This window comes from Hypanus sabinus, chromosome 28 (genome assembly GCF_030144855.1).
Source record: "Hypanus sabinus isolate sHypSab1 chromosome 28, sHypSab1.hap1, whole genome shotgun sequence".
Classification (NCBI taxonomy): domain Eukaryota; kingdom Metazoa; phylum Chordata; class Chondrichthyes; order Myliobatiformes; family Dasyatidae; genus Hypanus; species Hypanus sabinus.
The window spans coordinates 18,286,013-18,312,196 of NC_082733.1; the positions used below are offsets into that span (position 1 = coordinate 18,286,013).

At 41.6% G+C, this 26,184-nt stretch overlaps 1 protein-coding gene across 1 annotated transcript in view; it reads right to left on the minus strand.

Moving 5' to 3' along the window:
• The window catches only part of fkbp16 (FKBP prolyl isomerase 16), a 164,612-nt gene that overhangs the window by 27,107 nt on the left and 111,321 nt on the right, over positions 1–26,184 (minus strand). Inside the window, exons 3-5 of the mRNA XM_059952686.1 lie at positions 19,058–19,275; positions 10,403–10,575; positions 183–260 (exon numbers count right to left, since the gene is read on the minus strand). Of these exons, the coding sequence (XP_059808669.1) occupies positions 183–260; positions 10,403–10,575; positions 19,058–19,275 (469 nt within the window). The remainder of the gene's footprint in view (positions 1–182; positions 261–10,402; positions 10,576–19,057; positions 19,276–26,184) is intronic.

Below are 26,184 nucleotides of genomic sequence, written 5' to 3' on the forward strand. Positions count from 1 at the left end.
AGACTTGACGTAATTAAATCTGACTCTACTAATGTAAGGTACTTTCTCAATCACCGCTCAGGATCATGTTTGCATTAGAACCGTACCCTGAAAAAATGCCATCTCTAATCCCCTGTGAAGGTGCACACTGATTTCTCATTCATCTGAGTAAAGATTAAAATGAAGATTAAACATTTCTTTACCTTTGTGCCGGGTTCAAGTTTCAGTGCTTTCTTGAGTGTCTCCATTGCTCCCTCGTAGTCACCCTGTTCTGCTAATAACTACCATACAAAGCAAAAAGAGCAGAAGTTCACATGAAGGAACCAAAACTAAATAGATTTGCCTTTGCTTTTATTTTGTGATTGGTAAACAAATTGTCTGTTTAAGAATCTGTGGAAATTTAACTAGAGAAGTAAGTTTTAATAGTTCCACAAGATATCCTGAAGCACAATGATGCGGTTAGGGTTAGCTAAAGGTTATCTTGAGTTATTTTCTGGTTTGCTGGCTATTCAAATTATGATGCAAATCACTGCAATCCTCCCTTTTCCTTTACGTGTGTATCATTACTTATGATTAATACAGAAACTGTTTAAAGAGCAAGTTCAGGGAAGGTGGAAAGCAACAGAAGGCGGTTCAGATTTGGGATCGGAGGTTGTCATTGATACCAGTAGCGTGCTCTGGAAAACCAGATTGTGGACTATAGGCACGGCCCAATGGTGGGAGACTCCAGTTCAATATTGATGAATTTATTAATTACTTAAAAATAATATCACCTGAAGCTGCCTAAGTGGGATTACACCGAAGAAGAAAATGCTTCATTATCTGAATGAAGTTCTTTGAGGAAGTGGAGGAAAGTGGTGGGAGTGGTGTACGTACATTTTCAATGACCTTAACAAAATATTGTGGAGGAGACTACTGGAGAACATTAAGTGCCATGACTTTGGGCACCAATGCAAGAAGTAGGATATCATTGGTGATTCTTTCAGTGATTGGAAATGGGAAATTGTTGCTAATCACTGTGGCATCATTGACTGGAACTACAGATCTGGATGCAGAATTGAGGAGAAAGAGATGTTGCCATTTAGCAGAGAGCAACACACACACACAATGTGCTGGAAGAATGCAACAGGTTAGGCAGAATCTATAGAGGGAATTGAATAGTGCTGATGAAGGGTCTTGGCCTGAAACGATGACTAATTAGGTGTCTGACCTAATAGGTGGAGGGGCAGATAATGTTGAGGAAGCAGGTAGTCTGCAGAAGGGTTTAGAACAGGGGGTTCCAATCACTTTATGCCACAGACCCCTACCATCAACTGAGCGGTCCATGGACCCCCAGTTGGGAACCCCTGAATAGTCAAAGAAATGGCAGATGGCACATAGTGCAGGAAAGTGCGTGGTCGTGCTCTTTGGTAGAATGAATAAAAGGAAATACTACTGTCTAAATGTGGAGCAAATTTGGAAATCAGACTTCGGAGTCCTCCTGCACAATTTCCTAAAGGTTAACTTGCAGGTTGAGTTGGTGGTAAGGAAGTTAAGGGCAGTGGTAGCATTCTTTTCATGAGGACTAGAATATAAAAGCAAGGAAGAAATGCTGAGGCTTTATAAGTCACTGGTGAGGCCTCCCTTGGAGAATAGTGAGCAGTTTTAGGACCTTATCTAAGAAAGAATGTACTGGTATGGGAAAGGATCCAGAGGAGATTCACAAGAACAAACCTGGAAATGAAAGGATTAATAGCTGAGGTGTGTTTGAATACTCTGGGCTTGTACTCGCTGGAGTTTAGAAGAATGAGGGGTATCTCACTGAAATCTATCAAATATTGAATTGCCTAGATAGAGTAGATATGGGGAGGGCGTTTCCTATAGTTGCGTGAGCCAAGGATCACAGAGCAAAGCCTCAGAATAGAAATACACCCTTTTGGAACAGAGACAAGGAGGAATTTCTTATTAGAGGGTGGTAAAGCTGTATAATTCATTGCTGCATTTAGCTGTGGGGCAAAGTCATTTGGTCTATTAAAAACAGTGGTTGACAGGTTCTTGATTAGTAAGATTGTCAAATGTTACAGGGAGATGGCAGGAGAATGGGTTGAGAGAGATAATAAATCAGCCACGACGGAATGGTGAAGCAGACTCGATGGGCCAAATAGCCTAATTTTGCTCCTACTGTATGTCTTATGGTCTTGTGACCTGCTGAGATCCTTCAGCATTTTGTATGAGATTCCCAGCAACTGTAGAATTGTGTCTCTCATTTACCTGTGAAATTAAGATTAGAAAATGAATAAATAATACTGAAATTCATAGAAGGTATGAAGGGGATATTAATTAGGTGATGAATTGGAGAAAAAAATTGCCCCTTTTCTTATTGTCAAAGAGTTTAGTGAATGTGCAATGCCACACACTGGGTAAACTAAAATACTTCCACAATGAATGCTGTGAAGTTGAATGACAGATCAGTTTCTAAGAGATGGATAAAGCCAGGAGAAAGCTAATGGCATATATGATTTCTTGACCTAAGCATGGACCTGGATCTTGGGTGCTGCTAGAGTTTGCATCCGAAACAACAGCTGATGCACTATGCATTATACCACCCAGCTCGTATCAGTTTCTGGGCCAATGAATCCAAAAATCAGGAGATCCAGAAAGAGGTACACACAGAGTGAAAAGGGATTTAAACAATGGACAGGAAAAATGTCTACATTCGGTTGCATGCGATGCTTTGAAATACTCTCCCAGAGTTTGTGGTTGCCTGGCTTTTTTAAATAATGCCGTTCCTTCCTTGGGAGAGAGACAGCAGTATATTAAGAAGTAGTTTAATGTTGAAGCCAACAAGCCCAGAGGGCAAAGCTCTGATATCTGTGAGTCTGCAAGTCCAGGCCAGGGTCTGGAACTTGGAGGCCTGACAGCTGCCAGTCCAGCACCAAGGACTGGAAGCCAAGAAGTAGCACATCCTTGGGTGTGTTGATTGGTAATACAAATGACACATTTTACTGTGTATTTTGATGTACATGCGATACATAAATCAGAATCTGAATTGAACCGTGGGGCATAAACGAAACTGGACAGCATTGCATTTGTGCAAGAGGTAAGAGATTTAGAGAAAATATGAGGAAGAAATTTTCTTCAGCCAGGAGTAGTTGTATTACCTGGATGTGTGATGGAGGCGGGTACCCTCGCAACATTTAACAACATTTTTACTAAACAATATTTACCAAACTCTTGAATCACCAATGTGACCGTGTCCCAAGTGCTGATAAATGGAATTGGCAAGGATAGGTAATTTATGGTCAGCATAGTCATGGGGTTCCAAAGAAATGGCAAAGGAAAACTCACCAATGTCCCTACTTCCTCAAGGGGCAAAAAATTTGGCATGTTCCTGTCAACCCTTACTAATTGATGCAACATAGAAAGTATCCCTAATGGATGCATAACAACTTGATATGGCAACTGCTCTGCATGTGACCTCAAGAAACTGTACTTCTCATTGCCTTAGTAAAGCAGTCACCTACCTCTTCCATTGGCAAAACATACAAGAGCCTGAAAGTAATTCCAGCGGGCTTGAGGATAGTTTCTACTCCACTGATATAAGACTATTAAATAGTTCTCCAGTTTGATGACATAGAACATAGAAGAGTACAGCACAGTACAGGCCCTTCAGCCCACAATGTTGTGCTCTCTTTTTAACCTACTCTAAGACCAATCTAATCCTTCTCTCCCACATAGTCCTGGGTGGCTGGGGGAGATACATCTCTGCCAAAGGAGGTGAAAGGCACTCCTTTCCTCCACTACCCTGCGGGTCATCCTTGGGAAAAGTGTTGTACCTGCTTAGCCATACCCCCACCCGCCTCCCCACTCCCATTCGATCAGGGCCATGTGAAGCCACGGGAGCAGGTGGTGCATGACATGGTTGCGTGACCACTGATGTCAGGCAGACAATCTCTGAAGAGCGCTGATAATGGCTGTGGTCACTGTACCTCAGAGTTTTATTGTTGAAGTACTGGGGCTCATGTACCTTCTACCTGGTGGCAGCAGCAAGAAGAGGGCTTGACCTGGGTGGTGGGGATCTCCAATGATGGATGCTGCTTTCCTACGACAGCGTTTCATGTAGATGTGCTCAGTGGTTGGGAGGTCTTTACCCGTGATGAAATGGGCCGAATCCATTATTGTTTTATAGGATTTTCCGATCAAGGGCATTGGTGTTTCCTACCAGGCTATGATGCAGCCTATCAATATACTCTCCACTAAACATCTATTGAAGTTTGGCAAAGTTTTAGATGTCATGCCAAATCTCCGCAATCTTCTAAGAAAGTAGAGGAGCTGCCATGCTTTCTCCACAGTTGCTCTTACGTGCCGGGTCCAGCACAGGTGTCAGTACTAAACCAATATCTATTCTGATTCATGTTCCAAAGGGCCTGCTTCAATGACTCCAACTGAACCAGTCCAGGAGTGAAGGGGTATGCAGGCTCATTTGGATAAATGTGTTGAATCATCTTCAATTATTATTATTTTGTAATCCTCTGAGTTCCTGTCCACCACACACACTGGAGATGTGAAATGGAAACTGTTGGCTTCTTACAGGACAGAAATCATTGCCCCTGGATCAGTACTGTTTATTTTCCATGACTGTTCATTTTGATGACATCACATGCATTGGAGGTCATGATCTTTCTCCGTCACCTCACGGTTGACGCCATTGTGTGTGGTACTATATGCGACTTGAGCACACCTTCATAAAATTATATTGAATCTATGGTGCCCTTTTGCCATCAACTAGTTGTGACTGCAAATCTGTAAATTATTAAAGAACTGTCAATGCAGTTAGATCAGCACCAGAAAGGCATCTGTTTCTGATTAACATAGAAGAAAGGTACTCATCAAAAGCAAATCAATTTGTCAGAGTGCTCACATAAGTCAGAGATAAGGAATCAAGATTGAGGGATAAGCAGTTCAATAAGCTGCAATTTGCCTCACAACCATATGTCATTTTAAGCTGATGTGCACAGGCAGAAAATCCACATGGCAACTAGCTCCAAGCAACCGAGAATTATGAATGGTTAATATGTAGGCTAATGTGCACTTTATAGAGCGTGAGCATCTGTCCTATCTAATTTAAGTTTGTACATGGGGCTTATTACCCTGACCCAGTTGTGTTGTGCAAGGATTTGAGAAAAATGTTTTGGCAATATCTGTTAGAAGCTATTATTCTTTAAGGTGTGTTCACAGGATGGGGAAAGAGGGCTTTTTGTGTTTAGGATAATTGTGCTTATTGGTGCATGCCTGGTATTTGGTCACAGTGAGAGGCCAAGTTATTCATTCTGGAAACCATTGTACTGATAATCCCACCACCCCAGGCAAACTCTTAATTAACCTTCACTATTGAACATCCCGTCCTTAAAGCTTCTCGGACTCTGTGAAATACAAACTGTGAGGCAGGGAATGCTGAGAGAGAAATAGGTAAACTCAATGTTGGAGAGTGCATACATTCTCATATCAAATAAAAAAGGTGAATGTAATAACACCTTAAGACATAGGAGCAGAACTAGGACATTTCTCCCATTGAGTCCACTCCATCATTTCATCATGGCTGATCACAGATCTCATTCAACACCATACCACTTGCCCTCTCACCATAACCCTTCTTGATCAATCAGGAATCTTATCAACTTTTGCTTTAAATGTGCCCATGGAAATGGCCTCCACCACAGTCAGTGGCAGAGCATTCCACAGATTCACCACTCTTCAGCTGAAAAAATTCTGCCTTACTTCTGTTCTAAAAGGTTGTTCCTCAATTTTGAGGCTGTATCCTGTAGTTCTGGATACCCCCACCAGAGGAAGCATTCTCTCCACATTCACCTTATTTAGTCCTTTTAACATTTGGTAGGTTTCAATGAGATCACCCCGCATTCTTCTAAATTCTGGTGAGAACAGGCCTGAAGCTGCCAAATGCTCCTCACGTTAACCCCTTTATTCCCAGAATAATCCGCGTGAACCTCCTCTGGACTCTCTTTAATGACAAAGCATCCTTTCTGAGATAAGAGGCCCAAAATTGTTGACAATACTCCAAGTGCAGCCTGATAATGTCTTATAAAGCTTCAGCATTATCTCCTTGCTTTTATATTCTATTCCCCTTGAAATAAATGCAAACAGTGCATTTGCCTTCTTTATCACAGACTCAACCTGTGAATTAACCTTCTGGGAGTCTTGCACGAGGACTCCTAAATCCCTTTGCACCTCTGATGTTTGAATTTTCTCCCCATTTAGATAATAGACTGTACTATTGTTCCTTTTACCAAAATGGATTATCATACATTTCCCAACACTGCATTCCATTTGCCAATTTTTTTGCCCGTTCTTCCAATCTGTCAAAGTCCTGCTGCAATTGCATTGATTCCTCAGCACTACCTACCCCTCTACCAATCTTTGTATCATCCACAAACTTTGCCACAAAGCCATCAATTCCATTATCCAAATCACTGATGATCAATGTGAAAAGTAGTAGTCCCAATACTGACCCCTGAGGAACACCACTAGTCACAGGCAGCCAATCATAAAAGGCCCCCTTTATTCCCACTCACTGCCTCCTGCCTGTCAGCCATTCCTCCATCCATACCAATATATTTCCTGTAACACCATAGGATTTTATCTTGTTCATGTGAGGCACCTTATTAAATGCCTTCTGAAAATCTAAATAAATGGCATCCACTGCCTCTCCTTTGTCCACCCTGCTTGTTACTTCCTTGAAGAACTCTAACAGATTTGTCAGGCAAGATTTCCCAATACAGAAACCATGCTGACTTTGCCATATTTTATCATTAGTCTCCAAGTACCCTGACACCTCATCCTCAATAATGGACTCCAACACTTTCCCAACCACTGAGTTTAGGCTAATTAGCCTATAATTTCCTCTCTTTTGTCTTCCTCTCTTCTTAAAGAGTGGAGTGCATTTGCAGTTTTCCAGTCCTCCAGGATCATGTCAGAATCAAGTGGTTTTTGAAAAGTCATGACCAATGCATCTGTTATCTCTTCAGCAACATGTTTCAGGACTCTGGAATGTAGTCCATCTGGCCCAGGTGACTTATCCACCTTAAGATCTTTCAGTTTGCCTAGCACTTTTTCCTTTGTAATAGCAATGGCACTCACTCCTGCTCCATGATACTCAGGGTCCTCTGGCATACAGTGACTGTCTTCCACAGTAGAGATTGAAGCAAAGTACTTATTAGGTTCATCTGCCATTTCTTTGTCCCCCATTACTACCTCGGCAGCATCATTTTCCAGTGGTCCAATATCAACTCCACCTTCCTTTTATTCTTTATAGAACTGAAAAAAACTTGTGGCATTATATTTTATATTATCAGCTAGTCTGCCCTCATAGTTCATCTTTTCCCTTCTTATAGCTTTTTTTTAGTTGCCTTTTGTTTGATTTTAAAAGCTTCCCAATCATCCAACTTCCCATTGTTAGGACCTGATATGCCCTTTCCTTGGCTTTTATGCAGTCCTTTATTTGCCTTGTCAGCCACTGTTGCCTAGCCCTGCCAATTGAAAACTTCGCCTGTAATGTGCAGATATAGAGTTGGGATATTATTCCAATTAGGAAATTTAAAAAATTACAGGATCAGACTCCCCACTCCTGTTGCTTGGAATTCATTTTGAAATGGACTGGAGTTTGTTATATGGGCTGAGAAGACAGCACAATAGCAAATTTCATGGATTATTCTGATCCCATGGAGGTCAATCCAAGATAAAAATGATTTTCCATGCTAACACCCTCTTTAAGAAAAGCCTGCGCGATTTTAAAGACATAAGAGACTGCTGATGCTAGAATCTGGAGCAAAATATATATTAGCAAAGGGAACATTGCCTGTCCATTTGCATTCACGGAAGCTGCCTGACCCCAACTAATTTCATTTAGTAGTTTTTTAACATGTGAGACATTCATTCTGAATGCTATTGTTCTTAACATCTTGCAAAGGCATTATTCTCATATGCATAAATTTATAGTTCCTCATTCGTTACTGGCACGAGCTTTTAAACAAAGTAAAAGATGTTAAAGGTCAATTTTTAAGTAGACTTTGTATGATTATGACAATGCATTCAACACACGTGTAATCCAGAGATCTTGAGGATGGTATAAAATTGGGCTTTATGGTCACAGCTATCTAAGGAGTCTCCACTGTTAACTTGCTTTTTATGAAGCAATACATTCAAGATGAAGGAGATGTTGGGAGTAGGTACTTTTTGGACCAGAGAAGATATGCTTCTGAGATGGGATGTAGGGCATGTGGATCCAAGAACAGTTAAAATGTGGTGGATGTGAATTCAATTCGAAACATTTAAGAGAAGTTTGGCTAGGCACATGGGTGTGAGAAGTATGGAACATCGTGCCCATAGTACAAGTAGGCAGAAGATCAGGTTAGAAAGAACTGGATGGGCTGAAGGGCCTGTGTCTGTGCTCTCCCTGACCTAATTTATAGGCTTGTATTGTTTCAGTAGTAAGGGCAGACAGTGGTAGAATTGCCATCTCACAGCTCCAGCAATCTGGGTTTAGTACTAACATCAGGTAGTGATACAAAGATGCGAAAACCTGCAGGTGCTGAAATCCAGAGCAACACACACAAAATACTGGAGGAGCTCAGCAGGCCAGGCAGCAAAAGAGTAAAGAGTCAATGTTTGAGGCCAAGAGCTATCATCAGGACTAGAAAGAAAGAAGAGAATTCGGAGTCGGGGGGGAGGGGAGGAAGAAGAACTAGGGAGCAGCTGATAGGTGAAACCAGGAGACGGGGAGGTGTTGAAGTTTGGTGAAAGAGATAAAGGGCTGGAGAAGGGGGAATCTGTTAGGCGAGGATAGAATACCATGGAAGAAAGGGAAGGGGGAGGAGCAACAAATGGAGGGGATGGGCAGATAAGGTGAGAGAGGGAAACAGGAATGGGGAATAATGAAGGGGGGGGCAATTACCAGAAATTCAAGAAGTTGATGCTCGTTGGAGGCTATCCAAATGGAATATAAGGTGTTGCTCCTCCAACCTGATCTCTGGAGAGTCTATCTGCTGATATCTTTTATAAACTCACTAATTCTCACAGCTACCTGGACTATACCTCTTCCCACCCCGTCACTTGTAAAAATGCCATCACCTTCTGATGGAGACAGAGAGATCAAGCAAGGGGGAGGAAGGTGTTGGAAACAGACCAAGTACATCTGAGGGCAAGATGGAGACAAAGTTAATGAAGTTGATGAGCTCAGTGTGGGTGCAGGAAACAGCACCAATGCAGTCATTGATGTAGCGTAGGAAGAGTTGGGAAGTGATACCAGTGTAGGATTGGAACATGGACTGCTCCACATAGCCGACAAAAAGGTAGGCATAGCTGGGACCCATGCGAGTGCCCATGGCTACACCTTTGGTTTGAAAGAAGTGTGAGGAGCCCTACCTTTTTACTTTGACTTCTCCTCGTTCTTTCCAGTCCCGATGAAAGGTCTTGCCCCGAAATGTCAACTGTTTACTCTTTTCAATGGATGCTGCTGGCTGCCTGTTCTAACATCAGGGACTGTCTGGATTTTGCCTGTTCTTCCTTCAATTGTGTGTATTATCTCGGGGTGGTCTAACTTACTCCCACTTCAAGTTATCTCTGTGTGTGGGTAAGTGGTAGAATCAGGGAGAGATGATGGTAACATGAACAGAAAAATAGTAGAATTAGTGTAAATGGCAGCTCGACATAATGTGCAATTTTGATGGACTGAAGGGCCTGTTTCTATGCTCCTTGATTCTATGAGGATATTGCAGTATCCATTTTGTCCCAGTATAATAGTCAAAGTAGAAGCAGCTTCTTCTCTTCCACTGATAGTTTGACTGCAGTCTGATTCACAGACTGTAACTTGTTATTTGTAAACATGCTCAATAGCTTGATTTGATCTGGAGACATAATTGTTCAATCCCACCAGTCTTACCTAAACACCTGAACTCTTCAATGTAAGTCCTGGTTTGGATCAGGAAAAGTGAGGTTTTAGAATCTTCAAGAGAAGAAATATTGACCAGTAGAATAAATCCTATTCAACTGCCCTTTTGTGATATGAAATTGGATATAATTTTACAAGCAAAAGAAAACAATTAAACTTGAGTGAGATGTTTATCTCGGTGTGTTTGAAAATGCTTGATTGATTTTGTATCCAAACTGAAAATAAACCTGAGAAATTACATATTTTCTCTAAACACTTCTAACCCTTGAAGCCGGAATATTTCTGGATGAATATTAGTGAGAATATTTCACATGAATTAAGTGTGATTTCCCATTCTGCAGTCCAGGAGAAATAAACCCAATTAAAATTAACGGGTTAATGTTTTCATTTCATTAAGAGACAAGAAGAGCAATTCTTACAGTCATCTTTTTCTGGCACAAGCGCTGAGTTAGGGGGAATTCTGTTTATGAAATACTGAACCTTTCCTTTCCTGAACAACGCCTTCACGTTGTTGGGATCTAGGTGCAGCACAGCATTGCTGGAAGCAATCACCTCTTCATGGAGCTTCAACTTAAGCTGGGCAGCTGCCAAGTTATTGAGACATTTTAGCCCATCTTCCTGGAGCTCTTCTGCTTCCTGAGCATTGGGTTTAACTGGAACATCAAACAAACACAGACATTAGAACATATTCAAAATTTAAACTTGTCCAGCATTGAAACTTCATTTGATCTTTATCCATTTCCTGCTGAATAAGTTGCATTTCCTTGTTGTTGCCATGTCTTTGTTGAATTTTTATGTTCACATTTCCCAGCATAAATTCCTGTTTCATATTTAAACTGAAAGCTGCTGATGTTAATGTCACACTTCCTTCTGATAGGTGCGGAGATTTGATTTATCTGTCAGTTTCTCAGTCTCAAAGACGGTGAAACCAAGTTGTTTCCTGATGTGCAGTAAGTTCTACCATTCAGGTCTAAATATTAATATTCAATTCATCCATTATGTAGAAGTATGAAAGTAATGTTAAAAGAGAAAACAGTCTATGTTATATTTGCATTTTTCCTTTGCTTCACTTAGTTTTAATTTCCATGTACAATACCACAGATCCAAAGAAGGAAAAAAAATAGTCAATTAGGTACATCATACCTAAAATACTTCAAACAATATTTCTGCTAATTATGTTCAATGCCAAGTCACTAACAGTTGGCTTTACAAATTGCCATTAGGATGAAATGGGACGTGTCAAATAAACAAATTTCTTAAAGTCTTAAGGTTTTAGATTCATAGGGAGATTCAGCATAGGAACACACCTGTACCAAGTCCACACCAACCATCACCACACACTTGCACTAATCCTACACTAACACCAATCTCCTTACATTCTGCAAACTCTCCCAGATTCTACCATTCATCTACACACCAGCACCGATTTACAGGAATCAATTAACCTACGTCTTTGTGCTGGGGGAGGAGACCCAAGTGCTCACAGGGAAGACGTACAAACTCCACGCAGACAGTACCTGAGGTCAGGGTTGGACTGGGCGTCACTGACACTGTGAAGAGGCAGCTCTACTAGCTGCGCCTCTGCACTGGACTTGTGAAAAAGTGTGAAGAGGGATCTCCAAAGTGCAAGGCTGTGAGATAAAGGCAGGTCAGACAGCAGACGAGAGAGCCCTGTGGGGATGAAGCAGGGAATGTGGTAGAAATGGAGAAGGTTACAACCATGGTAGCATTGTGATCATGGGGCTCCTGAATATCCCACTCTGACCTTATCTTCTTCCTCATTCTTTGCATTGATCTCTAGGAAATGATGTCTGCAGACAGGACGTTGCTTGACATAATGGTAGCACTCTTTCCTCAGTTGTGGGCTCTTGCCCTAATGGAGGATTTAAGTAAATACTTGCTGTCAACGTTCTGAGGTGGTACCTAAAGAAGGCTGTGTTATCTAAGCTGCTAAATCTGTGTCCCTGTTTGGAAAATGTTAAAAATTGCAGGCATTGTTCAAAGAGCCACAGAGTTCACAGACTGTTCTGACGAATATTTATCACTTTGTCAAGACACCAGAAATAGTCATTTGTCTCATAATAATGTGAAGATTTCTGTCATGCTTTCCTACGCAACAATTATAATAGCACAAGATGACCTGTTCATTGAACATGAAGTGCCTTAAACTATTGTGGGGACACAAAGGGTTCCATGTGTCTTATGCCCTGAACCTGCCTACTACCAGTTCATACCCATGACGTTTTGTTCTGCAGTCCTATTTAATTGGCCACGGTTTATTTCTCCTTTCCACATATGCTGTAGATATATCTGAGTTGAAAAGGTTTTGTTCATTCACTCATTTCAACAATTAAGATGTCAAATCCAAGGGATTTACCTTGGATTTCACCTCCCCACATTGCTTCCAAGGTTTAAAAGCTCCACACAGACCTGATAGATCAGAACTGGAAACATATTCGACCTAAGCACCTTTCAGAGTGGTGAAGCGGAACATTATTATTCCTCTTTTGCACAATTTATTTATTTACACTTTCATGCATTCATAGTAATTTTTTGCAACACGTACAACAAGTATGAGGAACTCAGCAGGTCGGACAGCATCGGTGGAAACGAGCAGTCAACATCAGGACTGAAGAAGGATCTCGGCCCCAAATGTTGACTGCTCGTCTCCACCGATACTGCCTGACCTGCTGAGTTCCTCCGGTTTGTTTGTACGTGTCTTTGACCACAGCATCTGCATTATACTTAGTGCATAGTAATTTTTTGTCTTGCACTGTAATGTTGCCACCAAATAATATTTTCATGGCATATGTTAGGGAAAATAAACCTGATTCTGGTAGAACCTCTGACTTATAGCATTAGTGAGCAGTTTCAATCCTGACCTCAGGTGTTATTGGTGTGGAGCTGGAGGATAAGCCCTGTAACCATGTGGACTTCTCCTGGGAGCCACAAACTGGAGGAACAACACCTTATATTCTGTCTGGTAGCCTCCAACCTGATGGTACGAACATTGATTTCTTGAACTTTCGGTAATTGCTGTTTCCCCGCTCCCCCATTTCTGCTTCGCTATTCTTCATTCCCATTTCCCTGTCTCACTTTATCTCCTTACCTGCCTAATACCTTTCACTGACGCTCCTCCACCTCCCCTTTCTTCTGTCTTCTACCCTCTCCTATCAGATTCCCCCTTTCTCTAGTCCTCTATCTCTTTCACCAATCAACTTCCCTGCTCTTTACTTCATCCCTTCCCCCTTCCAGTTTCACCTGTCACCTACTATCTTGTACTTCTTCCTCTCCTACCTGCTTCGTATTCTGACTTCTAATCTCTTTTTATTCCAGTCCTGATGAAGGGTCTTGGCCCGAAATGTTGACTGTTTACTCCTTTCCATAGAATCTGCCTGGCCTGCTGAGTTCCTCCAGCATTTTGTGTGTATTACTTTGATTTGCAGCATCTATAGATTTTCTCTTGCTTGTGATTTTCCTGGGAGCACCAGTTACCTCTAACATTCGTAAAACACACGGATACATGGATTAGGAGGTCAAGTGGCCATTGTAAGATGCCCTTGGTATGCAGGTGAATGGATTAATCTGGGGAGAGGTGTGTTGGGGGAAGGGTTTGATTGAAAAATTGGGAGAATAAGATGGGTTAGGGTGGAAGAAGGTTTGCTTTATGGGCAGACTTAGTGGACAGAATGGCCTCTTACTGTGCTCAATGACACAGACAGATGAACATACATTCAGTGGTCACTTTATTAGACACAACTGTATACTGCTCGATTCATACAAACATATGAAGGCAGCTCAATGCATAAAAGCATGCAGGCATGATTAAGAGGCTCAGTTTTTGTTCAGGCCTCATATTAGAATGGGGAGGAATTGTGATCTGAGTGACTTTGACCGTGAAATCACGGCCCGAAACATTGACTGCTCATTTCCATGGATGCTGCCTGACCTGCTGAGTTCCTCCAGCGTTTTTGTATGTGTTGATTTGACCCTGAAATGTTTGTTGGTGCCAGACAGGGTGGCTTGAGTATCTCAGAAACTGCTGACCTTCTGGGAATTTCATGAGCAGGGGTTCCCAACCTGGGGTCCACGGACCTCTTAGTGGTATTGGTCCATGCCATAAAAAAGGTAGGGATCCCTGCTTTGAAGGAAAATGGCACGAAAAAAAAAATAAAAACATCCAGGGAGCAGCATTCTAGAAGGTGAAAACACCTCATCAGAGGAGAATGGCCAGACTGATTCAAGGTGACAAGAAGGTAGCTCAAATAAACACACATTACAACAGTGGTGTGCAGAATAGCATCTCTTAATGCACAACATATTGAACACTGAAGTGGAGAGCAGCTGAAGACACTTGGGTTGGTAATGGTTCCATTGGCATAAAATCTGTGCTCTGATGAACATGATGATAGTTAGTTTTACATTACTCTCTTCCAACCTCTTCCCTTTTGAGTTATTTCTTATTTCTATTCAAAGATATAGGTCTCAGGTAGGTAAAAGGTGGGTTACCAGTAGTAGGGCTGTCCAGAGACGATGAATCATTATGTCAGGGGATCATTAGTTACTCTTGCTGATTGAGTTGAGATAGGAGCTAGCAGCTGCAAGTCTTCAAATCACACACTGATAAGAAACTGGGCAGGATCTGTGGTGGCCCATATACATGAAGCCCCAGATGGATCCTGGGTGTCTATTTTCTGATTGTAGTTGGCTGTACAAGAGCCACACAACAGCAGCCTGTCATCACCAACAGTTGACATTGGTGCAGAATGAAAGCAACTGTTCAAATCAACCTTTCCAATGTTTTAGATTTTTGTAGGCCTCAGTTTTCATTTGTTTTTATCCATTAACGTTTAAACTATGGGTAATCTCCCTGTAGTAGAAGCAACAGAGGTTAAGTACTCTGGATAATAGATACATGGGAGCATCGGAAAATATAATTGACATTGTGAGATTAGCAGGGGGTTTAAGTAGTGAATACTGTTGAGTAGTGAATCTGTGGAATTTGTTGCTACAGGTGGCTGTGCAGACCAAGTCATTCAGTATATTTAAGGCGGATGTTGATAGATTCTTGATTAGCCAAGGCAAGGAGGGATATGGTGAGAAGGCAGGAGATTGGGGCTGAAAGGAAAAATGGATCAGCCATGCTGAAATAGCAGAGCAAACTCAATGGGCCAAATGGCCTAATTCTGCATCTATATCTTATGGTCTTATGGTTGCACACTGTTGTTTTTGAACAACAGCTTCTCAGGAATCGGAAAGCAAGAAAATTGTAGATATTGGAAAGCTGTGAAACTGATGAAGGGTAATTGACTCGAAGCGTCAATTCTCCTTCTCTCTCCACCAATGTTGCATGTCTTGCTGAGCATTTCCAGTATGTTCTGTTTTAAATTTGCTTCTCAAGAATAATTGCTGCAGAGATGTGCTGAGTTTGGTGAACCATGGGCAATAGTGAGGGCAAAGTAAAATGGAAGGGGAGGAGGTTCCATTTGAAGCTTTTATTGGGTATAAGATATGAATAATGACTGTGTCGGGTACATTGCAGGCCTTTAAGTGTTGTGAATGTTATTTCCTCCCAGGTGACATGTCAGACGCACTGGGGAAATGGAAGAAATATCATGAGCTTCACGGAAATAAACCTAAGCTCACAATTTTCCTTTGCACATGAATTTTTAAAAAATGAAATTAAGTGGAAAAGTACACGAACTTGGAGCAATTAAATCCATTAATTTGGTTATGTGCTTTAACATTCAGATCCTTTGGATGCTAAAGAGTAAACGCATGGTATTGCTTTCACTTCCATCATATGAATGTAGATGCCTTCCTACAATATTCAAATACCTCTGAACTCAGGAATCCAAGTGGGCTAAGGTTCTTTCTACACCTACCACACCCTTTCCAGTACAGATGAAGGTTCTCAACTCAAAAGGGTTGACTGTTTATTCCCCTCCATAGATGCTGCCTGGCCTGCTGAGTTCCTCCAGCATTTCGTGTGTGTATGTTCAAGGCATTTCTATGGTTTGCACATAATTGGGGGATTATCCTGTTCTCTTGCTGTAACTGTGCCAAGACTCCTGGCAGACAGGATAATTGAAATAGGAGACTGAGGGTTGATTTGATCAAAGGCCATAGGAAGTGCTGAAAGGCCCAGTGTAGCATAGGGAATAGAAAAAAATATTTCTCCCAATTTCTCATTGACATCCAGAGTGCAACAAACAAGTGTAAAATCTTGTTTGTATAACTCTCAGCTCCATTAGTCCTACACCTGTGGTTTTCTTGTCATAGGGAGCAAGATCTTAAAATAACAGTCAGGCGCAAAGTGAAAAATTCTTTTCCCATACAAAATACAATAATGATTTGGACTCCCTGTTGCAGAAGTCCATAGGTAATGTGGCAATTAGAACTTCCAGGGCTGATATTGTTAGATTTTGTTTCGGTTAAACTTATTAAGGGGTGGTCAGGAAAAGCTGATATAGTGTACCCCAGGTTTAGTTCATCCACAAAGTGAATAGTGGAGCAAGCTCAAGCAATTTAATAGCTTACACCCATCCTTAATATTCTTCCATTAGAGCACCCTGCTGCTCTTTGGGTTTTGGCAAAAACCATGAGATTCACCTGGAAAATTTTTTCTTTGTAACTCGGCACCCCAAGAACACAGCATTATCAGAGAAGATTGGCTAAATTTCAGTCTATTTATTTAATAACCTGCAGTCCTGTGATAACCTTATGTTTTGTTAGCAGTGAATGAGATTTGATTGCATGAATATACAATATGTGATGAACATGTTATTTATTCTGTAGCAGATCAGAGTATGAATTATGCTTTCTAATATTTAAGTCACTTTTACAACATGGGTGTGACTAGGAAGCCCAGTATGTATATTTACTTCCTAAATGCTGTTGAAGTTTTAAATTTCCTGACACTGTCACAAAAAAATCAGCAGTTCCAGGCAGGTATGTGTTCATGGCCTCTCCTATAAGGCTTTTTTACTGCAAAATCAAATCTTGCTATTCTTGACTTTGTTGCATAGGGTTAGAGTTTTTGCAGCTCTTGGTTGACAGTATCAATGTGTCAGGTTTGATTCTGGTCCATGTCGAAACATGCCTTGAAAGGGTTTGATTCTTTCCTGACCTCAGAAGCTAAAGTAACCCTCTCAGTGGGCTCATATGCAAACTTGGCTCAATAGCTAACTCTGCTAACAGCTCTGTGCCTCAGTGGTGAGAAGGCCACTTTTATAACAATACACCTCTAGGGTCAGTATGATTTGAGTTTCAACCAAACAGGAATGTTGGGCTGTTCCAATTAATGCCATGTAAATACTGCCCATGCAGAATTACCGATTGCTAAGAAATGATGAATCATACACCAGCATAAATTTATAAAGAAAGTATATTGATCAAATTCAGCTTTATCTAACAGCTATTAAGAGAGAGAAAAGAAAGAAAGAAAATATAGGGACCCATTACAGTTAGACCAGTCAAAATGTGCACATTTGATACTGCCTGACCTGCTGAGTTCATCCAGCTTTTTTGTACGTCTTAAAATGTGCACATGACTGTTGGGGCTCATCTCTTCCAAAAGCTGGGTATAACCATTATTCTCATCACCAATCACTGGTAGAACTTCCCACTTTGGACTCCTTAATCTCATGAAGCACTCCTTGCAATAGCATCTTCCTGATCTTCTCTTCTCCGTATCTCCCGCCAAAAGATCACAAACCCCACCAAGTTCGTGATAAATCTCTCTCCAACCAGCTCTCTCTGGAACCTTCTCCTGATCCCACCATCCTGATTGAGAGACACAACATTCCTAAGTTGAACAATATGGCTCCTTATCTTTATCCGAAACCAAAACATTCTACCAGCAAGATACACTGCTTTTATAGAAATCTACTGAAATGAAACACCTCATAGCATAGCAGTAGAAATCTTAACCAGAACATCACTTTAAATTATCTCAAGCCTGCATAATCCTGGATGGGAGCTAACCTGAAAATAACATGTACAGTCCTTAGGCTGGCACAGTGATGTTCCCAGCAAAGTTGCTGCATCACAACTTTGGTGATCCAAGTTCAATCCTGACTTCCAGTGCTGTTGGTGTGGAGTCTTACATGCTCCCTGTCACCACGTGGGCTCCCTTTGGTATTCTGGTTTCCTCCCACATCACAAAACAGGTTGTTAGGTTAATTGGCCTCTGTAAATTGCCACTAGTGTGTAGGCAAGTGGTGGGATTTTATTTATTTATTGCTGGGTGGTGTAGCACCTATCAATCTCCTGAATTAATCCTAGCCTAATCACGGGACAATTTACAAAGACCAATTAACCTATCAACTGAGTACATCTTTGGACTGTGGGAGGAAACCAGAACACTTGGAGGAAATCCACATGGTCATGGGGAAAATGTATAAACTCCTTGTAGGCAGAGGTGGGGATTGAACCAGGGTCACTGGTACTGCAAAGCATTGTGCTAACTAACTGTGTCTATTTCTGGAGAGTTGATGGGAACATGGGGAGAATAAAGTGGGAGTGGCATAAAAAGGTGGTTGAAGTTCAGTGTAGACTCAATAGGTTGAAGAATCTGTTTCCTTGCTGTACGACTCTCTATGATTCTCAGAATTTGCATGCAGCTTTATCCCACAACTATCAACATGATAATGAACTGATAACTCATTTCTGAGATGACAAGGATAAGGAACTTCTGTGCTTTTCCTTCAAATAGTGTGAAAGAACAGACAGAAAGTAGGTCAAGTAGGTATATGGTGGAATTTAAGGTGGGGTGTTATATGGGAGGCAAGGTTTAAGGGTGGGCACAACATTGTGGGCCGAAGGGCCTGTACTGTGCTGTATTGTTCTATGTTCTATGTTCTAAATCCTCTTCTGAATGAATTTACCTCCAGCCGTGTAATATAGCTTCACTACAACACCAGAGTATCAGCCTAAATCTTATCCTCAGGTTGCTACAGGGGACTTTGAACTCATGATCTTCTGTCTCTGACTAAGAGTGCTATTGACTGAGTAACACCTGTCAGTACAGCGGTGGGCAGAAGACCAGCAGAGGAAGTTTAAGCAGGGGAAGGAGAATGAGCACAAAACAATACAAAATAGGGTAAACAAAGATTATTAATGCTTGTGTCTTACGTTCTGTGGAAATATTCAGGAAGTCCAGTGCAAGGTTGTATGACTTTACAGCGCTATGGTAGTCACCTCTCTGGAAGTGGTAGTTGCCACGCTCTCGTTTCTGCTTACAGATCCGTATGCAGTCTGAAGGTGACAGCTCTTTTGGGTCCGGAGCATTTCTAACATCAAGCAGCTGGATTTCATAGATCACTGTTGCGTCTGGGGGAATATCAGGAGCCCTAAAATGAAAGGGAAACAATAGTAATCGTTTTTCACCCGGTGGTCATGTGTTATACAGAAAGCTGGAATTCTGCTGTCAAGGGGCTAAGCTATGAAGTCAGCAGTGGCTTCTATTTACCCAACACCTTGACCAGTGTAAACCAGTATAACCGTGATGATTCTTAATAGAGTCATCCACCAGAACTGGCCACTGAGACAGAGAGCGATTTGTGATAACATTTTAAAGCCCATAAAGAAGGTAAGAGAGGCGGAAAAACTCCAGAATCTAGAGCCCATGTAGCTGTCATTAGCTGCAGGAAGATCAGGATTCCAGGATGGAGGGCAGTCACCTTTCACATGCTGGTGTCTGTTCTATTCTGGACAACCCAGTCATGAAGAGAGAGTCTGCTGAGGAATGTCCCAAGTCCGGAGATAAAAAGGGCATTGACAACAGTTTCTTAGCATTTGTGCAATTGCGTTGTTTAATAGAAAGTGAAATAGAGGGTCTTAGTAACAGCAAGATATAGAGTAAGAAGGGCATTTCAGGGTCAAGCACCAAGATTATAGTCATTTTGGCTCAGCCTTATACAAAAGCCAGGAACAGAATCAATGACTTGGGAGTGAATTAGCAGTAGAAACCGTAGAAAAGGGCTTTGGTCTTCTGAATATTCAATTAGAAGAAATTTATGATCATCTGCTGTGGGATAATTAGAATGACAATTAGAAACATTGAGCAAGAGTCAACATGAATGTGAAATGTTTGTTGATAGCATGCTGAAGGACAGAGCGTTGATATGAAATAAGATGCTTTAAGGATAGATCCTTGAGGGAAGGCCTTTTCACTACCATTTGATCAATTAAATTAGAATTGTACACGAGGTCCCATCCAGCTGTTGGATGAAGAAGGTGTACTTCGCCATTTCAAGGCTGAAGGTAGTTCCAAAGTGATGGGGAGGGATAAACTGTTCTCTATTGATATGATAAGATGACTTTGATAAGATCTGTTGTGTAGCATTATGGCAGGATCTGACATGAATTTTCAGACATGAATGGCGAGAGATTAATTTTGCTTAACACCTTGTTTCTGTGCATTACAATCTCCAGTTCCCATGAAATATTACAAAAATCGACAACAAATAGAATCACAGGATGTTCTGCGAAGTTAGTGACTCTCATTGCCGGATGCTCCACGTTCCTAATGCAAAGACCACAAGAGGATTCTAGACCTGCACAGTCATTTCTAACAACATGCATCACACATCTCGACACCACTTCCAGGATTGATCTGGAGTCTGCAGGTCACTCCAAAAGAGAAGAAGGCTTAATTCTGCATGGTTTATGAGAAATCAGCTCTCAGTCTGCAGCTCCAAACTAGATTCGGAGGGGCAGCTATTGACATATTTCTTCACTTGTTCTTCTTCAGGTCTCTGACATAGCAACCACAACCTCTTCCCCTCCCCGCTACACCCCCATCTCCACCATCAAACTCCCATGCTTCCAAAACGTTCAAACTCTCAAACATTCAAAATTCAGTCAACTACAGTGCTACAGCAGATCTTATTAAAGTCTATAATTACAAGGTAACTTTTTCATCCCATTGTTCATCTGAATTTCTCTCAACCGACTGATCATTTGAAACCAAACCCTATCTTCTTTCACACCCAGTTCTCTGACCATAACATTTCTTTATCCCACTATGTTCGCTGGAAGGGGATCCTCACTCCAATCTTCTTTCTCAGTTCATGATCTGAAGCCCCTCACTCTCTTGGACTTCTTTCCCTCATGTCTTACCGGGCCAGCTGTAACCCCAACTGTTTAATTTAAGTTGGTATAATGACATTGTGTGCAAATCGAGGGCCTACCATTAGTTAACAACACACACAAAATGCTGGTGGAACACAGCAGGCCAGGTAGCATCTATAGGGAGAAGTACTGTCGCTGTTTCGGGCTGAGACCCTTCGTCAGGAGCTTCTGATTACTTGGGCCACAAGTGGCTCTATTGCTGTTAATTTTTTTTTTACTTACTTATATTTTATTTTATTGAGATACGGCATAGTACAGGTCCTTCCGACCCTTCAAGATGCTGTTGAGTGAAAAGTTATGGCATGTTGATAACAACTGCAATTCACCGTGTCCTGAAATAAATCATTTTACTTAACCTCAACATAACTCAAAGAGTCTGACACAGAGAACACTAACTGATCCAAACATTTTGGTTAAAGTTTCCAATATTACAGAAGCAGCCACACCTCAGGAATTCGTTCCTGGCTGACACGTTCTTCAGGGTATTATGAAGTTGTAGTTTGTGAAAAAACAGCATATTTTTTGAAAGGCTAAAATCCAAATTATAACTCAGATATTCCTTCAATGCAAAATTCAGAAAGACATGAAGACATCCTGCATCACCCAATATCAGCAAGTGCTTTTGCTTATGTGCGTGAGTACATATGTACAAATGTGTGTGTGCATGTACAATCAATGACAACAATATCACAGGTCATAAAAAGTTTATTTTAAGTTAATAACAATCTGTGTCCTATTTGCTTCCACAGAATGTTAACTCAGTGTTTATTTACATACTTTCCTTTGAATGAGGTGTGGATATTTGAATAAAGTGTTTATTGTCAATGTTTTTTTTTGTTATGCAAGGTTCTCTAAAGTGCAGAAAATAATCCACAAGGGGCAGGCTGCCAAAAAGACTGGAGACATGCCAAGACTATTGTTCTATTCACTGGACAAGAATAATATTCCAGTCTTTGAGGAGATGCCTTAAGCTGCCTTTTATTTCCAGTAGATCTGCAGACCTCCGAAACTTTGTCAGGCTTAACCAGTCTCCATACGTGAGGTGGAATGGAATGTCAACAAACTATCAAAATGGTAGATCACAGCCAAGTTCATCCATGCCCAGCGAGGAGGGGAAAAGACTTATCTGATGAGTATAGATAATTAGGTAGCGACAGGGCATCTGCAAGTTATGATGTTCCCATGCAGGTCCACCTAGGTGCTGGAGGTTTAGGTGGTGTTATAAAAATATAATTTTGAAGTGTATCATGCAGTTCCTTAAGGTTGTTATAACCGGGGGTGGTAATGGGGATAAGCTCCCACTACCTATTAAATGCTCCTGATGGTGTGCACCTTGAACAGCTTCTGACAACCAAATCCAGCTCCTGGCTGGCATGTATAGCTTAGCTATTTAGCTCAGCACAACAGTTTCTGGCACCTTAAAACTATTCACTTCAGGCAAGTGGGGGCTCATCAGCCATGGTTGACAGCTCACCTAGGATGAGGAAAAATCTGATTTCTAATCTCTTCTGCCTTGTGGCTATACCCAGTCACGGGGAAGGCTTCAGGTGTAAATCCCGAGAGAAAATTCTGGAGCCAAATTCCCTCAGACAGCCCAACATTTTCAACGCTGACTGGCAGCGCCCGCAATGCGGCTGGTACCAACCTGTATCTGTCTCGGCTATTCCTTTGGGTTCATCAGATGCATGGAGAGGGGGAGCCTGCTTCATGGGACAGCTTGTTCTCCATATTGTACTGCCCGGGCTTGTGTATCTAGATAGTGAGGATGCAACATCTGACTGATGGAAGCCTCACTCACTCATGAGGATCACCCCAGAAGCATCCATGCTGTGCCAATGGGTACTTAGTGTGATTGATGGATACCAATCAAACCCAGTGCCTTATCAATATAAGTGTTGAGCATTTTGAACGCAGCTATTATATAATATTACAGAAACAAGGTTGTCTTGATAGAATTATACAGGACTTTGGCAAGAATACCGTGCATGGGTTTGTCTTCTTATTGAATAAAAGGAAGTTCACTGGACTGATTCAATGGGGCTACTGTCTGAAGAGAGATTGGATTGACAGGGCTCATGTTCACTACAATTTAGGAAAATGAGAGGAGATCTCACTCCCAGGATAGGTTTGGAGAGGATGGGAGTCCAGGGCAAGGGATCTCATTCATGGCATACGAGGAAATAACCATTTGGACTGAAATGAGGAGCAATTTCTTTACTCAGAGGGTGGTGAACCTGAGGAATTCTCCACCACGGAAACTGTAGAGGTCAAGTTGTTGAATATATTCAAAAAGAAGACAGACTGATTTGTAGTGACAAAGGCATCAAGGAATATGGGGAGAGAATGGGAATATGGCATTGGAAAAAAAAAAGAATGTCAGAGGAGGCTCAGAAGGAAGAACAGCCCACTCCTGCTCCTATTTTTTATCTACTCATCCTGACAATTGGAGAGGATTCCATCACAATCCTGGCTTTTTCCTTGTACATGGCAAAAGGGTTCAAAAGTATCTTAAAAATGAAGATGTGAGTCAAGTTGCAGAATTACCTGCTTGATCTTTCAACCCTACTGGGTTTGGAAATTGAATGTTTCCTGTATAAACTGCTCAAAGTACCAAAAGTCAACATCAAAGTCATTGATTGTCACATGGGCAAGTACATGTTTGCACAGGTGCAGTGAAAAACTTACTTGCTACGTGCCTGTGAAGCTGCTGCAAATAAGATTTGGATTGCATCTGTGTACACATGTTCTTGTGCATATGCCAATAAACGTTGAATTTTGGTTATTGAGCAGTTACATAGGCCCACATAATCTTGTTGACAGGTCCAGTTGCTCTTCTCAAGGAAAGACATGCTTGTGTTAGACAGTGTATCAGATTGACTCTTGAAATACAGATCTGTCCCTTTAAGGAAAGATGTAGACTAGTCATATTCTCTACAATTTAGAATACTGAGCATTGATTTCATTGAAAAATACAAAATACATGGTTGATAAAGGATGATAAAGACAAAGGAGATGCAGTAGATGTGGTGTACTTGATTAGAGAAAGGAGATGCAGTAGATGTGGTGTACTTGGATTTTCTGAAGGCCTTTGATAAGGTGCCGCACATGAGGCTGCTTAGCAAGATAGGAGCCAATGGAATTACAGGGAAGTTACTAGCATGGGTGAAGCATTGGCTGATCAGCGGAAAACAGAGAGTGGGAATAAAGGGATCCTATTCTGGCTGGCTGCTGGATACCAGTGGAGTTCTACAGTCGGTATTGGGACTGCTTTTTATGTTGTATGTCAGTGATTTGGACTATGGGATTAATGGATTTGTGGCTAAATTTGCTGATGATAGAAAGATAAGTGGAGGAGCAGGTAGTGTTGAGGAAGAAGAGGGCCTGCAGAGAGACACAGTTTAAGGGAATGGACAAAGAAGTAGCAAATGAAATACAATGCTTGAAAGTGTATGGTCATGCACTTTGGTGGAAGAAGTAAACGGGCAGACTACTACGTATTTAGATGGGGAGAGAATTCAAAATGCAGAGATGCAAAGGGACTTGGGAGTCCTTGTGCAAGATACCCTAAATGTTAACCTCCAGGTTGAGTTGATGGTGAAGAAGGCAAATGCAATGTTGGCATTCGTTAATAGGGGCATAGAATATAAGAGCAGGGATGTGATGTTGAGGCTCTATAAGGTACTTGTGAGACCACACTTGGAGTATTGTGTGCACTTTTGGGCTCCTTATTTTAGAAAGGATATACTGAGATTGGAGAGGGTTCAGAGAAGATTCATGAGAATGATTCCAGGAATGAAAGGGTTACTCTATGAGGAATATCTGGCAGCTCTTGGGCTGTATTCCCTCGAGTTCAGGAGAATGAGGGGGGATCTCATAGAAGCATTCCAAATGTTAAAAGGCCTGAACAGATCAGAGATGGCAAAGTTATTTCCCACAGTAGGGGAGTCTAGGACAAGAGGGCACAACTTCAGGATTGAAGGACATCCATTTAGAACAGAGATGCGGAGAAATTACTTTAGTCAGAGGGTGGTAAATCTGTGGAATTAGTTGCCATGAGTGGCTATGGAGGCCAAGACTTCGGGTGCAATTAAAGCAGAGAAAGATAGGTTCTTGATTAGCGAGGGCATCAAAGGGAAAGGGGAGAAGGCAGGGGAGTGGGTATGACTGAAAGAATTGGAACAACCCATGATTGAACGGTGGAGCAGACTTGTTGGGCCAAATGGCTTGCTTCTGCCCCTATATCTTATGGTCTTATAAACTGACATTGTTTCCCCTGCCTAAGGTCTGCAGAAACAGGAGCAACATCAGCCATTCAGGAGATAGAAGAGAAAAGAAATCATCAGTCCCATGATACCGAGTCTTTGAAATCCTCTCCCCCAGCTGCTTTGGAGGCTCAGCCACTGAGTATTTCACAAGAAACTGATATATTTTTAGGTAATAAGAAAAGCAAGAAATATGGACTTATTACTGGAAAGTGGCACTAAGATAAAAGATCAGCCTCAGTAGTAGAAATGGTGGAGGCAGGGTAAGTTGGGGAATGGATAAATTGTGCTTCTATTTCATATGTTCTTCATATGGACCAAGATCACGAGATAAAATCAGAACATACTGGAAACACTCTTTCGGACAAAATGCAGCTGTGTGGCTTAGCTATTAAGCACAGCACAACAGTTTCTGGCACCTTAAAACTATTCATTTTGGGCAGGTGGGGGCTCATCAGCCATGGTTGACAGCTCACCTAGGATGAGGAAAAGTCTGATTTTTTTAAGCTTTTCTGCCTTGGCCATACCCATTCATGGGGAAGGCTTCAGGTGTAAATCCCGAGAGAAAATTTCGGAACCAAAACTAAACTCCAGGTGAGTTTCATCACCTAGAGTAGATTTCAAGTTACTAACATCACACGGGACCAAAACCTTGGCCGACTTTTCAGTGCACTACTGAAGATTTCACAAATAAGATGGTATCACTTCTCAAGTGAGTCACTAAACCTGTGTGGTTTCTCAGACATGAATAAAACCAGAGTTCTCTCTGATGCCCTAGCATGGTGATCTAATCAATGGAGTAATGTTGAAGAAGGTTGACTGTGGATTAGGTCACATTGGTGTTAGATTGTGTTGAATTTGTGA